Genomic DNA, 16709 nt, shown 5'->3' with positions numbered 1-16709 from the left:
GGAGAGAGAGAGAGAGACGGGGAGAGAAAGAGAGAGACAGGTAACACAGAAAGAAGAAAGAAAAGGAGAGAAATAAGGAGAGAGAAGAGGGGAGGAAGACGAAAGAACAGAAACCAGAGGGAGGGAGGCGGGGAGGGGATTGGGGCACTGAGCGGTTCAGAATGTGTATCCCCATGTCACTTGTGATGGTTTGGGGACCAGGAAAGTTCCTTCCTGCCCCATCCTTAGTCACAGGCCTCGGTCCTCTTGGCCCTCTCCAAATGCGTCTGAGGATTCCTCTTTCAGAGCCATGGGTCTTGGGTCCCTGTGTCTATCTCTCACTGCGTTTCTTTCCCAAAGCCCGGTGCCCCCCACCCGTGGGAGGGCAGCCGGCCTTTCCAGCCAGGGCACAGTGTGACTGTTGGCACAGGTGCTGGTCCCAGACGCCACCCGGCGCCAGATGGGATGCGCGGCAGACACCTCTTCCTCCAGTCCGTGGGTCCTTCCATCCCCCGACAGTCCCTCCAGGTCTTTGATCTCAAATAAAGGACACGATGGCTTACCCTGCCTGGGTGGTGACCCCTATCTGTCAGAGTGGCTTTTCTGCTCCCGAGTTTATTAGCGGAGCGTGTGGCATTGGGCAGGTAACTTCTGGTGCTGTTTCTGTTATCATTTATGGAGACCTCGCGCTAAGGATAGATTTCATCGGGCCAGTGCGATGGACAGAGTTGCAGTCCTTGTGACCTGTCATAGTGAGTTGGCTGGCCCACTGAGCAGCGGTGTTTCATTAGATGCTATCCAGAAAGGATATTGCTGGGAGATGCAGACAGTGATGTTACTCTTATCTTCTCCTGCCATGTGTGAGGGACCTTTCGGTGCCTGGAGATACCTGCCTGGTATGCGCGCTCCTTCACTGCCTCCCCAGAAGCCATGCCCCCAGGCTGGGAATTTCTAGGACAGACAATACGCCGACAGAAATACAAGTATTGTCCAGCAAGGGAGACAGGTCGGATTTTCTCAGCAGAGCATCATTTTCCATGAGCTTGGAGTTTCATTTACGAAGCACTTGATGCCGGGGAAAGTGCACTAGAGCCAGGTCCGTCATTCAGCTCCCAGTGTCCCCTGAGCACCGTCCAGCTTCTTTTGCTTCACTTTTCCCCTGTGTTCATCCTTGTCTCTATTTTGGACACACGGATGCTTCATCAGTGGGGGAGCACAGGAAGAAAAACTAATGAAGGATGAATGTGTCAACTTCGTAATTTCTTAGAGCTCTGATTTTTTTTTTTAAAAAAAGTGTTAGAAGAGAAAGGTTGAGACTTGAATGGAGCAAAGACCGATGAGTTCTCTCCAGCGTTTGCGCGTCCGTTTGATTTACAGCACGGATGACCCTCGTGTTGCACCTGCTGCCCTGATCCCTCCTTCCTTCCCTCCTTCCTTCCTTCCTTCTTTCCTTCCTTCCTTCCTTCTTTCCTTCCTTCCTTCCTTCCTTCCTTCTCTCCTTCCTTCTTTCCTTCCTTCCTTCCTTCCTTCCCTTCCTTCCTTCCTTCCTTCCTTCCTTCCTTCCTTCCTTCCTTCAGCAAACGTTTGCAGGCTGCCACCTATGTGTTGGCTGCTCAGCCATTGTTCTGAAAACTGGGAATACAGTGCAGGGTAGGACAAGACCTCTGCCTTACAGAGTGAGAGTAAGTGAACAAGTACACGAAGAATTCAATAAGTTCAGATCAAGAAAATGCCATGAAGGAAAACACATGAATGAGAGAATGAATGAAGTGAGAGGTTGATGAGGGCAATGGCTTTAGATGGGGTGAAGTTGAAATGTGTGGCTGGCACCCGTTATGCAAGTGCTCACGTCGTATGGAAGGACAGTCTAGCCCTTGTCCCCCCACCTCAATAAAAGTCACCAGAGCTCTCTGAGTTCCAATTTGATTCTCATGAGACCACAGTGTGAGATATCTCCAAGGGGCCGCCTGTTCTCTCTGACTACAACTCCCATTATTTCTTTTGTTTTTTAATTGAAGTATAGTTGATATACATCGTTGTGTTAATTTCTGTTGCACAGCAAAGTGATTCAGTTACACACACGCACATTCTTTTTCTTAATATTCTTTCCCACTATGGTTTATCATAGGATACTGGATATAGTTCTCTGTGCTCTACAGTAGGACCTTGTTTACCCACGCCATAGATGAGCCTGCCTCTGCTAATCCCAGCCTCCCACTCCATCCCTCCCCCAATGCCCTCCCCCTTGGCAACCGCCAGTCTGTTCTACAGGTCTGTGAGTCCATTTCTGTTGTGCAGATACGTCCATCTGTGTCGTATTTTAGATTCCACGTGTAAGTGATGTCCTATGGTGTTTGTCTTTCTCTGTCTGACTTGCTTCACTTCGTATGATCACCTCTAGTTGCATCCGTGCTGTTGAAAATCCCCATATTTCTTGAACCCACTCCCATGGGCCCCACCTTCATCTCCCCAGTGCCGTGGCTCTTGTTCAGTCACCCGGGACGTCCTGCTCAGTGGTTAGTGCCCTGCCCTCATCCTCTTTGACCCAGAGGCACAGTTTGAGGGGGTCCACCTCCCCACCCCCCAGGCTCCCAGGGCCCCACCCTCTTCCAGCTTTCCTCCTTCCCCACAGACGCCCTTAAACATCCCCAAGAATCAGTCCGCAAGCCACGTCTCTTCTTGACCTACACTCGCTAGGTCCCCGTGGGATTGAATGCCACCTGTGTGCCAGCTGCCAGATTCGGTTCTCCAAGTCACATTCTGCCTCTGAACCCCACTTCTTTTGTCCAACTAGACATCCAGCTTGGACGATCTCAAGCGTCATGTCCCCAGTTGAATTCTGTTCTGTCCTCCGCAATGCGTGCTCCGCACACGACCTGTCAGGCTCTGCAAAGGGCAGCATTTCCCTTTTGTACCGCTTTTCCTTTTCCCTGGAGTGAATTGCCTCCTTCTGTGTGTTTGCTCCGTCCTCTGTGTACCCGTCACTCCCCTGTTCCTAAACCTTCTGCCAGAGCTGTAGAATTCCTCTCGACATGTCCTGCTCCAGGGGACGTTTTAATTCCATTTCCCCTGAGACGTCCTGCCTGGAGCCCGGCCTCTTCTTCCTGTGCAGGCTGGTGGCCGGAGGCCAAATCCGAGCTGGGCCTGGAAATTTCCTTCGCTGTCACCTTGGGAATTCCCGTCACACCTTTCTGTACTTTGTTGGATCCGCTGCCTCCTGGATCCCATACTATATTTTTTTCTTGATGTACAGGATGTGTCTAAGGAAGCTCTTTTCCCACGAAATGTAGGTGGATTTTTTGACATTTTACACTCCTTGGAGATCCCTTGGTGGTTTCAGCCTCACCTCTGGACCTGGCCACCCTAAGGAAGGTCTGGGCATTCAGCCAGCTGGAAGGTCAGGCGCCCGGAACCTTCCCCAGGGAGCCTCTCCCCCCGGAGGCTCAGCTCATCCCTCCACTCAATACGGTGGTTGGCAGAAGCAGGTGAAGGAATGTGCAAGTGGAAACACTTGTTCGGTTAAAGAATGAACGAATGATCAAACTGCCCGAGGCTATTCTAATGGGAATCAAGGTAAGATAGGGCCATCAGCCACCCCTTATCTCTGGTAGCTGGTGGAGGCGTAGCTTAAAAATTCAAAGTCCAAGCAGAGCGAGTCCCATCTACGAGGACTTCTCCACGAGACGCCTGCTCGTGGAGATCGGGGTGCCAGGGGCTGAGGGTAGCATCCTCACTTCCATTCATTCAGAAAGAGCTCCTGAGCATCCTGTGTCAGCCACGCGTAGGGGCTAAGGCACGGCCATGAGCGTGCGCGAGGCTGCGCACGTAGGCTGTGGACCGTGGCGATAATACTAAAAGCTATGCCGTGAACATCTGCTCTAAGTGCAGCACGCTCTGGGCCCAGTGCCTGGAATGCATGTGCCGCCGTCTTGAAGTCCCCGCCTGCCTCTGTCTCCTCCTGTCCTGTGTCACTCTCCACCCAGAATGCCTGGTCCCCAGATCATGGCAGAGCTGGCTTACTGCTGTCACTGAGGTCTCCACCTGGCCTCCCGCCAGCGCTGCTGCTCTCTGCCGCCTCACCCCGTGTAGTGGTGCCACTTGCTCTCTGATGTACCTATTTGCCTATTGCCTGCGCTCCCAGAACATTGCCTGCCGCGGAGCAGGTACTCAACAGTGATGCTTGGCAACTGAATGAATGGATGAATGAATGGATGAATTACTGTGGGAATGAATGAATGAATAAATGGAGATGCTCAGCAACTTTGAATGAATGAATGGATGAATTACTGGGGGAACGAATGAGTGAATAAATGGAGATGCTTGGGAACTTTGAATGAATGGATGAATTACTGGGGGAATGAATGAATGAATGAATGGAGATGCTTGGGAACATTGAATGAATGAATGAATGGATGAATTAGTGGGGGAATGAATGAATGAATAAATGGAGATGCTTGGGAACTTTGAATGAATGGATGAATTAGTGGGGGAACGAATGAGTGAATAAATGGAGATGCTTGGGAACTTTGAATGAATGAATGGATGAATTACTGGGGGAATGAATGAGTGAATAAATGGAGATGCTTGGGAACTTTGAATGAATGGATGGATGAATGGATGAATTAGTAGGGGAATGAATGAATGAATAAATGGAGGTGCTTGGCAACTTTGAGTGAATGAATGGATGAACGAATGGGAGACCTAGTAAGATTCCATCCACTGATGTAGTTCGTGGTCATATGAAATTTCCAGGATAACTGATGGTTAAGTTCTAGGCAATCCACTATGCATGTCTGTTGAATGCATGAGTGGCGGCAGCGGTCAGCCGTCACCCGGAACCTGTGGGATGCGGGTCCCCTTACGTGCAGGACCTGGAGGCCTGACTCCGACCCCAATGTCTCTAGGGAAACGGCGACCGGAGTCCAGCTGCTTTAGCTGCTTCGGATTTCCAGTTTCTCGTGCGGGTTACATCTTTGTCTTATTACAATTAGCAGCTATAATAATCCAGATGTATGAGCAAAAGAGTTTTTCCACATTTAAAATTCGTCCGCAGATTTGATCAATGTGACTGTCCTTTCAAATTCCTCTCGTGTGGGAAATGAAGGCTCCAGGTTTAAGGCCATTACTGACACGTGGGTTGCTAAAAGAAGCCAAACTCCCCCCACATCTCGTAAGAGCGCTTTGCCTCCATGGCAAGTGCTCCCCTTGGATGTGTTGGATTTAGTCGTTGTACGTGGATGGTGGGAGAGGGGATCGCAGGCTGACCCTCCGAGTTCGTTCAGTTCTTGTTTTCTCCTATGACACATGCCTGGAATATTGGTTCATGGCTTCCTCAGCTCTATGGAACTCAGGGACCTGAGTTGAGGGTCTGGATAGCCCTCAGTCTGGAGTCCATGAATCGCGTTCACTTTTCTGTGGAGCTGAGATTAACGGCACCCACAAATGACCGCCCCCCTGCTCATACCAACCAGCATGCACACTCCCAACCCCATCACCAAGGTGCTTGGGTCCTTATTATTCTGAGTATTACGTGTCCAGTCTGTCTGAGCCACATGTCCAGAGCTTTGGCAGCGGGAAAGCTGCATCCCCTCTACACAGCTATGCCTTCCCTGAAACAAATGTGCTCGCTGCGGTGTCATCCCACCCCCTGGACATTTGATCCCCCGGATGACGGGCCCCTACTTCTGACAGCAGGACTGTGGGCCTCCCTAGGAGTCACGGTCCCTCTCAAATTCACCGTGTTCTGTAGGAAACCGTGTCTGCGTGAAGATCTCAGCTTCCCCCGTGCGCTGGCAGTGGCCCCCGAAGTGGGGGGGGGGGCCCAGCTTAGGCTGTTGCTTAGATCCTGCAAGGCTTCAGTGCTGCCAGTTTTAACTGTTAATTTTAACCATCTATTCTGATGCCCAAATGGCCAGCTTGCAAGTAGCCTACAAAAACGAACTCCTGACTTTCACTTGAAGCCAGAAACGAAGTTGTCACTGCCAGCTTGGCTCTGTCTTAACAGCCTGCGATGGCGTTTTGAGTTGTTCTTCATTCTGCCATTTGAAAACTATCTTTGACTCAAGTGGCTCAATGATGGTGTTATTTATATAATCCTTGTATGTTCTCTGGTTGTTTGTCTTTTTTTCCTATTTCGTGATTTATTGTCCCTCTTGTTGTTTTTGCTTTGAAAGGAATAATTTTGAGCCTTTGAAGACGGAGCTGAATTCAAGAATGGTCTAGTTAATTTGCTGGGTTCTATTCACTTCCCCAGCTCTTAACAGCCTCATTGGAAATATGTGAGAATGAAATGCATATGAATGAACTCTATGGAAATCTCAGGCTACTTTTCGCTTTTAGTCTGTGCTGGAGAAGCCAAGCCCTTCCCTCTTTCCGACTCACGGAAGTTTTCAAGTGAGAAGCAGAAGCTGTTAAGATAGCTCTCACTGGCTTATTTATGATGTGACCTCTTCTCCTCATTATTCTCCAGGCACCTGGAGAAAAATATACCTCCAGAAATGAGAATTCTAAATGTGAATCTCAGTTTACTACATGGATTCTTCCTTAGTGCTCAGTGTTTAGAGGCAGCTACCCTATAGCATCAGGAGAACATCTCAAAACGTTTGTGAGACCTGGGAGACCAGTCTGATGGGAGGCATCAAGGTGGTGATGTGGGGACAGGCCTTCCTCCTCCGTCTTATGACACCCGCACCCTCTCACTAAATTTTGGTGTCTCCAACTTTAAAACGGGGGGTGTCGTGCCTTCAGCAATTGACGGTTGTGCTCATTAGGACTCCTGGTTTCAAGTGACAAAAAAACACAAAAAAGAGAATTTCGGTTGTACACGCAACTGAAAATCTAGCTTCAGGTGCGGTTGGGTCCAGGGCCCAGATCAAGCTGGCTTCAGGCATGGTTGAACCCAGCACCTCCCGAATCCCTTCAGACCTCCGTGGCTCTCCTGCCTCTGCTCTCCCTTGGCTTCATTTCTGGTCTCCACGTCAAGGCCCCTGGATGCTCCAAGGTTGCCCCTCATGGTGGCAAGGTGGCTGCAGCTGCTCCAGACTCTCCTCCACTCGGCCTCAAGTTCCAAAGGCGAGGGGCCTCCCTTCCTCCCAGCGTTCCCAGGCAAAGTCTCTTTGTTGTAACTGGATCATGCACTCACCCCCTAACCCATCACTGTGGGTCTAGAACCTTGCTCATGTACTCAGTGCATCCCCAGCAAAGTCAGGACCTCTTCCCAGGACATAGTTCCAGGCAGGCAAACACAACAGATATTTACTGTCATCACAGTATTAGAACTTCAGGGTCCGTGAGGACAGGAAATAATGATGTTGCATCTCAGGTTTGTGTGAACTTACTGTGTGGCCTGGGCAGCAGCCGTCCTGAGAAATTTCTTTGGTGAAACTTGTACAATTTCTTATTCTGTGGAGCTGATGGCTTTGTGTCAGATAATTTGAAGAAGGCAGCCCCCCTGCTACAGCTGAGAGCCTGGGCGCTCAGGACCACCCGGGCAGCTCCTTCTCAGGACCTGGTGGGATTTCAGCAGACCTTCGTTTATCTAGGGGTCAAGTTCGCATGATTGTGTTTTATTTCTCAAGCAGTTAAGGACATTTGAGAAAATTATGGTGCTCCCTGAGTCTTTGGGAAGAATGAGCCTGCCGTCTGGGTTCAGCCTCCGACCGTGTGTGTGGCCCCTTCTCAAGAATAGAACCCGGCTCCTCCCCTCCTGCACCAGCTGCACCCACCCGCCTTCCCGTTCTCTGCCACATCAGGGGCGCTTTCCAGTTTTTACAAAGAGCATCAAACCCGAATCCATTCCTCTTGCCCAAAGGGAGAGACAAATGAGAACTGCTTTAGACCCTTAGAATTTAGGGGTTTATTAGAGGAATAAAAAGCAATGACCCACACTCCCGGATAATTTAGACATTAATCTTTAATTCTCTTTTTCTCCCTTTAAACGTTCACTCTTCTGTTTTTTTATCATCAAAAAAGGCTCAGGTTGAAGCTAAGAAAGAACACGAAGGCGCAGTGCAGCTGCTAGAGGTAAGCGAACCGGCCATGACGGCTTTCTTCCTGGGGGTGGGCGAGGTCAGGGGATATTGCGTTAATGCCTCATGGAAGCAATAGCGAACCTTTACTGAGTGCCCGCTGGGTACCGGTTACTCAAGCAGCCTATATGATAGGCGCCATTATGGTTCCCATTTTACACGTGAGGAAGTGAGGCACAGAGAAGTTAAGCAATTTTCCTGTGGCCACACAGCCAGCATCAGAACTGTGGGTCTCAGAGGTGGTCTGCTTTCCTCTGCTGGCTCCTCCTGGATGGAAAGCAAGGAGGGTGAGCCCGCTCACTTGGGGGGCGTGATTTCCTCTAGGAGAAAGGTCGGGGGATGGGCCATTCCTATGGGTGACAGATGAATGGGGGAGTTGTAAGTGACAGCACTAAGCCCAAGGAAGCACTTGGCATCTGAGGGGGGCGTTGGCAGGAATCACAGCAGTGAACACGATCAAGGTGCTGCCACGGGCACCGTCCCCATGAGCACAGCGGGAGCGACCCTCCCCAGCTGCCCAGAGGCCTTTCTCACTGGCCCTGATGGTGGGGGCTTGGCCGGAAGTGGGGGGCATGTCTGGACCACTCTTCTGTCCCTGGCTGATGGCCTGCTGCCAGCATCCTCGGGAGCAGGGGGAACTCCTGGGATCACCCCGGGGCCTTTGCCGTCTGCGTTCCTCATGCATATGATAAATGGACGTAAGGAGTGTCCCTGCTGAAGACAGAGGTCACCCAGTTCCTGACTCCTCACTACAGACACGGCAGCGGGCTGTGTCTGCACAGCTGGGGTGGCCCCACGAGGCCTCCTCCCCTAGTTCCGTCCCATCAAGGAAGGCCAAAAGGGCCCTTCCGCCGGGCTGCCACCTCCGCACGTGGGAAGCACCTGTCCTCTTTAAGATGACCTTGTCTCTCGTCCCCAGGGGACCAGCGGCCACTTAAAACAGAATATATTCATCTCTTGCGTTGCCTTTTAAAATCTATTCCTCCCCCAGGAAAAGGTTTCATCATTACGGTCATAGGTATTAAAATTGATTTTTTGAAAGCGTCCATTAGCTAATGAATATTTGGAGAGCTGAGAGTAATAAATTGCAGAGCGGGGAAATATATAACCCAGGAGACTGGGAACAGGCCTCCAAAGGGCCGTACATCTCCCTGAAAAATCACTTCATTCCCCCGCCAGCATCACTCACCGCACTTTGATTTACATAGTCTCCTGGCTGGAAGTGCAGTTTCTCTTTTCCCATCACCCCGAGCCCATCGATCTGATCGTCCGTGTTGTTTTTATCCGCCTTCTGAGCTGCCGCTCTGTGACAGCCCCGCAGAGGTCATGTCCCCCGGCGCTGGCGGCCGTGCGTGCCCCGGCACGTGGGGATGGGCGTAACGTGCTTCGGTTGGAAAAACGGAAAAGGCAGCGCAGATGCGCGGAGGAGCTGTGTCTTCTTTTATTCACAACATCTTCCTGTCGTTGTGTCTCGCTTTGCTTTCCACCCAGAACACGCTGGAGAGCATGCAGGTACTTTAGGGAGTGATGTCTGCCCCTCCCCCTCCCCGTGTGTTTGGTGTTGCTTCCCCGTTCGTGGACCAGCCGCGCACCCCTGGGCCCGCTCCATCCGCCCCTTCTTCCGAAAATGGGCAGCTTTCTGATGCGGTCGGTCGTGGGTGCCTGGGGCTCCCTGGGGCCAGGGCAGCCGAGGAGCTGCCCCTGGGGGCTCCACCCCAGGGAGGTGCTTTATTCTGGGCATTGAGGCCCAGGGCTCTGTCCTCTGAAGTGATGAGCGGGGCCAGCAAAGCCGGCTTCCATTCTCAGGCTGGAAGAACGTTCTGTGAATTCAGATGACCTCGGGGAGGAGAACGGTCGGGATGATTCTACCCTTGGGTCAGCCACGTGCTTTCAAGCCCGGCCAAGAGCCCAGAATTTGGTGGGTCCGTCATCGGAATTCCAGCCTTGCACCTGAGCGGTCCCATTCCCATTCTGTGCCGAGGGAGGGCGGCGACGCTCCCAGCAGCTGGGGACCCTTGCTTGTCCTCACAGGCGTCCGCCTGGGGAAGAAGAGAAATGAGCTGTCCCTGCAAACAGGGTTTTGAGCCTTTTCCAAAACTCTGAGTTTGGCCGTGAATTTGTAGAACCAACGACTTTTCTCACTCTTGGGTGGTTTCCACGGCGGGGTTCTGGGACCCGCAGTATCGGCATCACTGGGGAGCTTGTCAGACCCACTGAGTCAGAAACCCGGAGTGGGGGACCGAAATCTGAGTTTTAACCAGCCCTCCGGGTACTTCGAGTAGCGTTGTTTGGAGAGTGCCAGGCTGGTTACAGGAAGGAGAACTATATCTGAAGGGGTAAGCCCCCCGGGAATCTTGGCCAATCCTGGTTCAGCACCTTAGTAACCAGAATTGTTGACCAAGAATAACCCGAGTGCGACCCCGCCCGCCGATCCTCCGAGCATCTCTAGCGGGCAGCGTAGTCTTCGTTTGGAAGTTCACGTTCTCTGTGCCTCCTACCTGGCAGGCTGGTGACTTCCTTTAGTCAGATATTCTACTGAGCAGAACAACCCACCTCCTTGCGCAGCTAGAGAGAACGCAGTGACGGAGAAGGGCTGCCCCGGAAGACGTGTTAGGTGAACCCCTCAAAACACCTACACGCACACATCCGGTTCTGTGGACGTTTCTCAGTGCTGTTTGCTGATGAACGATTGGCCAGGATGTTTGGAGATGGGGGGGTGGGGTGTCTTTATTCCTGGTCAGGACACCCACGGACCGATCCGGGCTGGCTTGGGGGCTGAGCAAAGACAGGGGTCAGGAGTCAACTGAAAATAGAACAGAGCTTTTCAGAATCCGGAATCAGAATCCAGGTTTGCTGTTTGCAGACCTAACAGCCTAAGAGCAGGTACTAGCTACACAGCTTCCTTGGCACTTTATGAGGGAGTGAGTTTAAGACAAAGAAGCAAAAGAAAATAGTTTATAACAACAGCAACAGTGCCAACAGCAATGTTTATTGAACCCTTCTCTGAGCCGGGCACTGTTCTAAGGGTGCATCTGCGGGTTACCTAGGAGATAACGGACGTATTGTCCCTCTCAGTCTCCATGACAACCAGGGGAACCGAGGCAGGAGAAATGACTTCCGCAAAGCCTCGGAGCTAGTCAGGAGCAGAATCAGGAGCGAAAGCCCCAGGAGTTTGGCGTCAGAATCCAAACCCTCCACCACTGCACGGCAGCATCTTCTGATCTCGGAATCCTGACCTCCCTGCGAGGTGGGGTCAGGTCTCTGGCCAGCAAACCTGTACCAAAAGGTGGATCAGCTCCCGCGGCAGCCAGACTTGGAAACGCTGGCCGAGCAGCCCAGCTGCCCTTCCCCAGCAGCAGCAGAGACAGGAACGCACGCCACGCGGCCACAAGTGACAAGAGTGATGGAATTTAATCCTTTTAATACCACCCAGGGAGGTTGGTATCAACCTCCTCATTTCGCTGATCAAAAACCAAGGCACAGAGACGCTGATCCACCTGCCAAGGACACACAGCTTCTAAGAGCAGAGCCTAGGCCCTGAGGGTCCACGGGTAACACCATCTCAAGTCACTGAGAAAAGAGTGTGCAGAGAAGAGATGGCCCGTGACTGTGGGGCCCGTGAACCCTAAATCCTGTTGGGTAGGAGGCAGCGAGTTCTGGGGTCCGTTGCCAGGGGACTTTCGCCCATGGTGAGCTGCTTCCCGCCAGCGTGTCAGTGCTGAGTGCTTCGCATGTGTGTCTCACATGCTTTGTGGCTGATTCTCCAGGGCTCCTTCCTAGGTATTTATGGCCTCACTCCCAGCACTTGCTGCCGTCCTCCTGGACCAAGGCATCCACCTGCGGGCGATGCCAGGACGAGCCTGAACAGGCTCCATTCATCCCTGAGTCTCATTCGAAAGGAGACAGGGCTCATCTGGAGGCAAGGGTCCAGCATCTGAGTTGCACGGTGACTCTCCTGGTCCCTGGGCTCCTTTTGCTTTCATGGGTCCCTTCTTCCATAAAAACATTAAAATTATATTTTACATCTGCTTAGGTGCAAAGACGAATATAATCCAGGTTGGATTCATTATTGTTATATTCAGTTTTCCTCTGAGTTTAAAGGAAATTAAAATGAAACCATTTCTGTGGGTCCCTAAACAAGGCCTCAGGTACCCTCTGCTGCCTGGCTTGTGTTAAGATGCTCAGTGACTGTCTGGCAAGGGAGCGTGCTTGTGAGTAAATGAATATGTTTGGTCCCATCAGACAGATGAACTTGGTCTCTGGTGCATGTGTTAGGTTAGGCCAGGGTGTGCTGCAGTAACAAACACCAAAGTCTCACACTCAACGCACAAAGGTTCGTTTCTTGCCACTGCAGATATAGGAACACTCCACGAAGCTCCACTCCACATGGTGACTCAGGGATCCAGGCTCCCTGCATCTTGAGGCTGTGTCATCCAGAGTGTACGGCTTCCTGGTCACCACGGCAGGGAGACCTCTTCCGTGTCTCAGCTACAGAAGGCACGGGTGTCACCTCTGCTTACAGGCCGCTGGCCAGAGCTAGTGACCCAGCCCCGCTTCACTGCAGGGGAGGCTGGGAAGTGCAGTCTCCCTGGGTGGGGGCCTGGTGGCATGGCTCTGCCACGTCTGAATTCTCGAATCTTCACAGAGCAATGCAGTTTTGATACTAAAGTGGACAGACAGAATATTAGCTAAGTCGAGAATCGGAGACGTGCACAGATAGAGAAGTTTATACTTAATGCTCTGCCTTTAAATCTCTTAAGAATTCTCTGTCCTCCGGGAATTGTGGGGATGGGGTCTCTGCCTCCCTAGGGTAGACTTGGCTACCCTGCGCCCATGAGTCTTAGCTGGAGGACGAGGTTGTTAGGGACAAAGGAACTGGGGCAGGTGTCTGGGGGTTCAGCCACCCAGGACTACCTCTGCTCCAGCTTTATCTCCCTAACGCTCCCCTTCCAACCGCCGTTGGGAGGCAAAAGCTACAGCCAACGGGAAGCCCCAGGGTTGAGTCTCATCCGTGAAAGGCGTTTATCTGCGCACAGGGCGCCTCTGCGACTAGTGCTCGTCTATACAGAAACAGAAGACTCAAACGACCCAGACCCACCAGCAGCAGAACTCACTGTGCTTTGGTAGGACAATTTGATAAAGGCATTAATCGTGTGAACCAAAGCAAACGTTTACGACACGTGTGTTTTAATAGTGCTGACTCCACACACATTAAAGGATGCGAAACATTAAGTAAAAAGTCACCTTCACCCAAGTCTCCCCTTGGTTATTACTTTGTTACATTTTAGTATCAGGATGGCATTGTCCTGTAAAGATTCAGAGCAATTATTTGTCAAGATCCTGGAATTCAGAGCCGGTTCAGATGAACTGATGGGGTTTTTCTGTGTACATTACAGTTGCAGGCAAGAGCTGGGCGCGGGTGTGGGTATTAACCTGGCAGTGGAGGCTAATTCTTAACTGGGAATCACCGTGAAAGAGTATGGAGAGACTCTCCGTGTCTCCCGCTGATGATAAAAAGTGGGGAGATTCTAATCTACCTGCATGGGCTGAAATGCACCATCACCTTTGCTGAAAGCAGAAGTTCGGCCGTCTGAGAGGCGAGGGTGATTGGCTCGCTAGTTAGCCATCCCTCTGGCGCTGTCCTTTGCCCGCAGAGGACAAAAGATCTCAGTTTCTGCTTATGGAGCCCCTATCATGCCCGCCAGAGTCTGGACTTACAATTTTCCATAGTTCTGGAAGGAAGCTTCTCTCCCATTTTATAGATGAAGAAACTGAGGCCCAGTGAGCTTATGTGACTTTCCTCCACGCCCTCTGAGTGAGTGAGAGAGTGGGGGGGTCTGGGATCTAGACACAGCCCAGAGCCTGGAGTCAGAGAGGATTGGGTGTGTCCTGCCACTTACTGGGCGTGTGACCTTGGTCTTTAGTCCATCTGGCCTGGTCTTCCTCAGCCATGCAACGGGCTCACACCAACTTACCCCAGGGAGTCTCTCTGGCCATCAGCACTCGTGCATAGAGAGCCCCTGGCAGGCCCTGGCACACAGTAGGTACTCACTAAGCAATAAATAGCACCACGAATGTTGTTTACCCCTAAAGATGCCGCACAGAACAACTTACTCCCAAATCCCTCCTGCGCTGCCTAGGACGCGCCTGGCTTGGCTGTGCTAGCGTGAGCGTTCACAGCATCCCTGGACCCTCAAAATTGTCCTGGTTTGGACACTAACTACAGGGCACAGTGCCCTACTCATCTGCTCCCCTTTATGAAGCCTGGAAGTCAGATGAAACATACAGGGCTTCCCTGGTGGCGCAGTGGTTGAGGGTCCGCCTGCCGATGCAGGGGACGCGGGTTCGTGCCCCGGTCCGGGAAGATCCCATGTGCCACGGAGCGGCTGGGCCCGTGAGCCATGGCCGCTGAGCCTGCGCGTCCGGAGCCTGTGCTCCGCAACGGGAGAGGCCACAGCAGTGAGAGGCCCGCGTACCGCAAAACAAAAACAGATGAAACATACAGAGCGGAGGACCTTGGGAATGCTGGCAGGTGCATCTTTGAATGTGTTTTCCTTCGTCCTTATACATACCCGCCGCCACATCTGCAAGTCTCTGCTGTTGATTCCAGTTGGAGTTTACTTGCCGGATGACGGTGCCGTCTGTCCCCGCTGCGGTCAGAATGCAGCCGCCCTCCGCTCTTGATGCTCAGGTGGCGGGTTAGGGTGAGGAGAAGCGGGGCCGGGACAAACCGGGATGGCGACACTCAAGCAGACTGGTTAATTCAAGCGGGCGTGGTTCTGCCCCACCGGTGTCGCCACCCAGCCAGGAGCTGATGGTGCCCTGAATCCTGAAATCAATCTTGACACCCCAGTAAGCCGGCCGGACCCAACAGCGGGCTTGCTGTTTGCTTTCTGCATCACTTGGAAGCAGTTCCTTCTGGTAGCAGCTTGGGGACCATCGGAGGCACTTAGCCCCAGCGGCCGGGCTCAGCATCAGAGACCCAGCCGCCGCCAGCTGCAGCCAGGCCCGGAGAGGGTGTCCGTGGAGGCTCTGGAAGGGACACCTGCTTCCTTCCTGGAAGGGGGCAACAGCAGGGAAGCTTGGTGACCTTTCCAGAGGGAGCGCTCACCTGTGGGATGTTCTTCCGGTTTAACGGGTCCCTACGCCTCATCTCCTAGTTGTTCAGACCGTTTCCCCCCTGAAATTAGTGAGAAGAGGCATCTGGAAGCTGCCTGACTTTGGGGAGTCGTCCTCCTGCTGTCTTGAAGCCGTGTCCTCGGATACCCAGAGGAGAAACAAAGCAAGGAATTGATAAGAGAGGGGCAAAGAATTAGGTGTGATCACGCAGGACTCTTAGAATCTTTGGGGTAGAAATGCCAGGTGGGAGAGGCTTAGCCCTGCACCTTCGCTCCCGGGTCACAATGGAAGCAAGTCTCAAGCCCAGTTGTCGCACGTGTGCAGACGTGTATTACGAAACGCTTGTTGACGAGAAGGCACATCCCTCTTCCCTGCCCCTTAGGAGCCTCCTCCACCAGCCCCCTGGTCCCCAAGATCCTGGGGGTTTGCCTCGCTCCTCCTCTCATGGGCATCTCCCACCACCTCCGGGGATGTTCAATTTAAAGATGGTTTGACGTCAGCTCCGATCCACCTGCTTCCAGGACCCTCCCCTCATCACTCACGTCAGAGCCGGTCCCCTTTCTACAGGCACGTCCTGTGCCAGCTGCCGGGGAGAACCGCCTGCCACAGTCCCCATCAGTGAAGGGGACCCTGAACAAAGAAACGTTCCCTGGAAGGAGGCGCTCCAAGAGCTGGGGTCCTGGCGGGCCGGCAGTGGTGCCCAGGAGATGGAGTTCACTGTGGCACCTAAAACGTGCAGCGGTTCAGCACCCCTGCGTGAGCCCCGACCTTTCTCTCTGCTTTGGTCTGAGTCCCACAGGGCCTGCTGGGAGCACACAGCCTGCCCTCCTTCCTCTCTGTGCCGCCCGCGCCCGGCCCCAGTAAATCAAGGGCTCCCGCCAGGGGCCTGTTTCCAGGCGCCTCGGATGCCCGACCTCCACGTGGGCTCCTGAGACCTCGGCCGCTCTAACGCTCAAGGCTCCTGATCTGATGTTCCCACAACGCCAGCTTTTCATGTACCGCCTTTGAGATTTTCTCCATGATTATTTCGTATTTTCTTTAAATCCATTCACTTTCTAGAACTCTCTATTTTGAAATAATTTTGAGACTCCCGAGAAGTTACGAAAGCACAGATGGTCGCTGTGTACCTTCACCCACCTCCCCAAGGACAGCGTCGTAGGTGACCAGAGTACATTGTTGAAACCAGGAAGCTGACGCAGGCACAGTTATCAGTAACCAAACCACAGAGACTCACTCTTTGCCCTTCCTTTGGCGCTTAGTTCTGTGGAATCTGATGGTACATATAGATTCATGAACCGCAACCGGGAATACAGATGGCTCCACCCCCAAAGACATGCCCTCATCTTAATTCCTAGTACTCGGACCTTCCCCCCAACCCCAGACCCTGACAACCATTGATCAGCTCTCCACTGCTTTAGTCTCGTCATTTCACGAATGTTACATCAATGAAAAATCTATCTGCTTTTTGGGTTGGTTCACTTTTCACACACCGCGTGACATGAAGGACCTGATTACCAGTTGTCTTTTTCTTGTGCACATTACAATGAGGATGTGGCCATCTAAGTGGCATTTGTGTTCTTCCAC

The 16709-nt window shown here is 52.4% G+C and overlaps 1 protein-coding gene across 1 annotated transcript in view; it reads left to right on the top strand.

The window, feature by feature from the left end:
• The window catches only part of RIMBP2 (RIMS binding protein 2), a 246373-nt gene that overhangs the window by 173192 nt on the left and 56472 nt on the right, over window positions 1-16709 (top strand). The window contains exon 5 of the mRNA XM_027125143.1: window positions 7951-8001. Within this exon, the coding sequence (XP_026980944.1) occupies window positions 7951-8001 (51 nt within the window). The remainder of the gene's footprint in view (window positions 1-7950; window positions 8002-16709) is intronic.

The sequence above is a fragment of the Aethalodelphis obliquidens genome, unplaced genomic scaffold, assembly GCF_003676395.1.
Source record: "Aethalodelphis obliquidens isolate GAN/ISIS:26980383/991018 unplaced genomic scaffold, ASM367639v1 scaffold28, whole genome shotgun sequence".
NCBI classification, from domain to species: Eukaryota; Metazoa; Chordata; class Mammalia; order Artiodactyla; family Delphinidae; genus Aethalodelphis; species Aethalodelphis obliquidens.
This window is presented reverse-complemented; position numbering and strand designations above follow the sequence as displayed.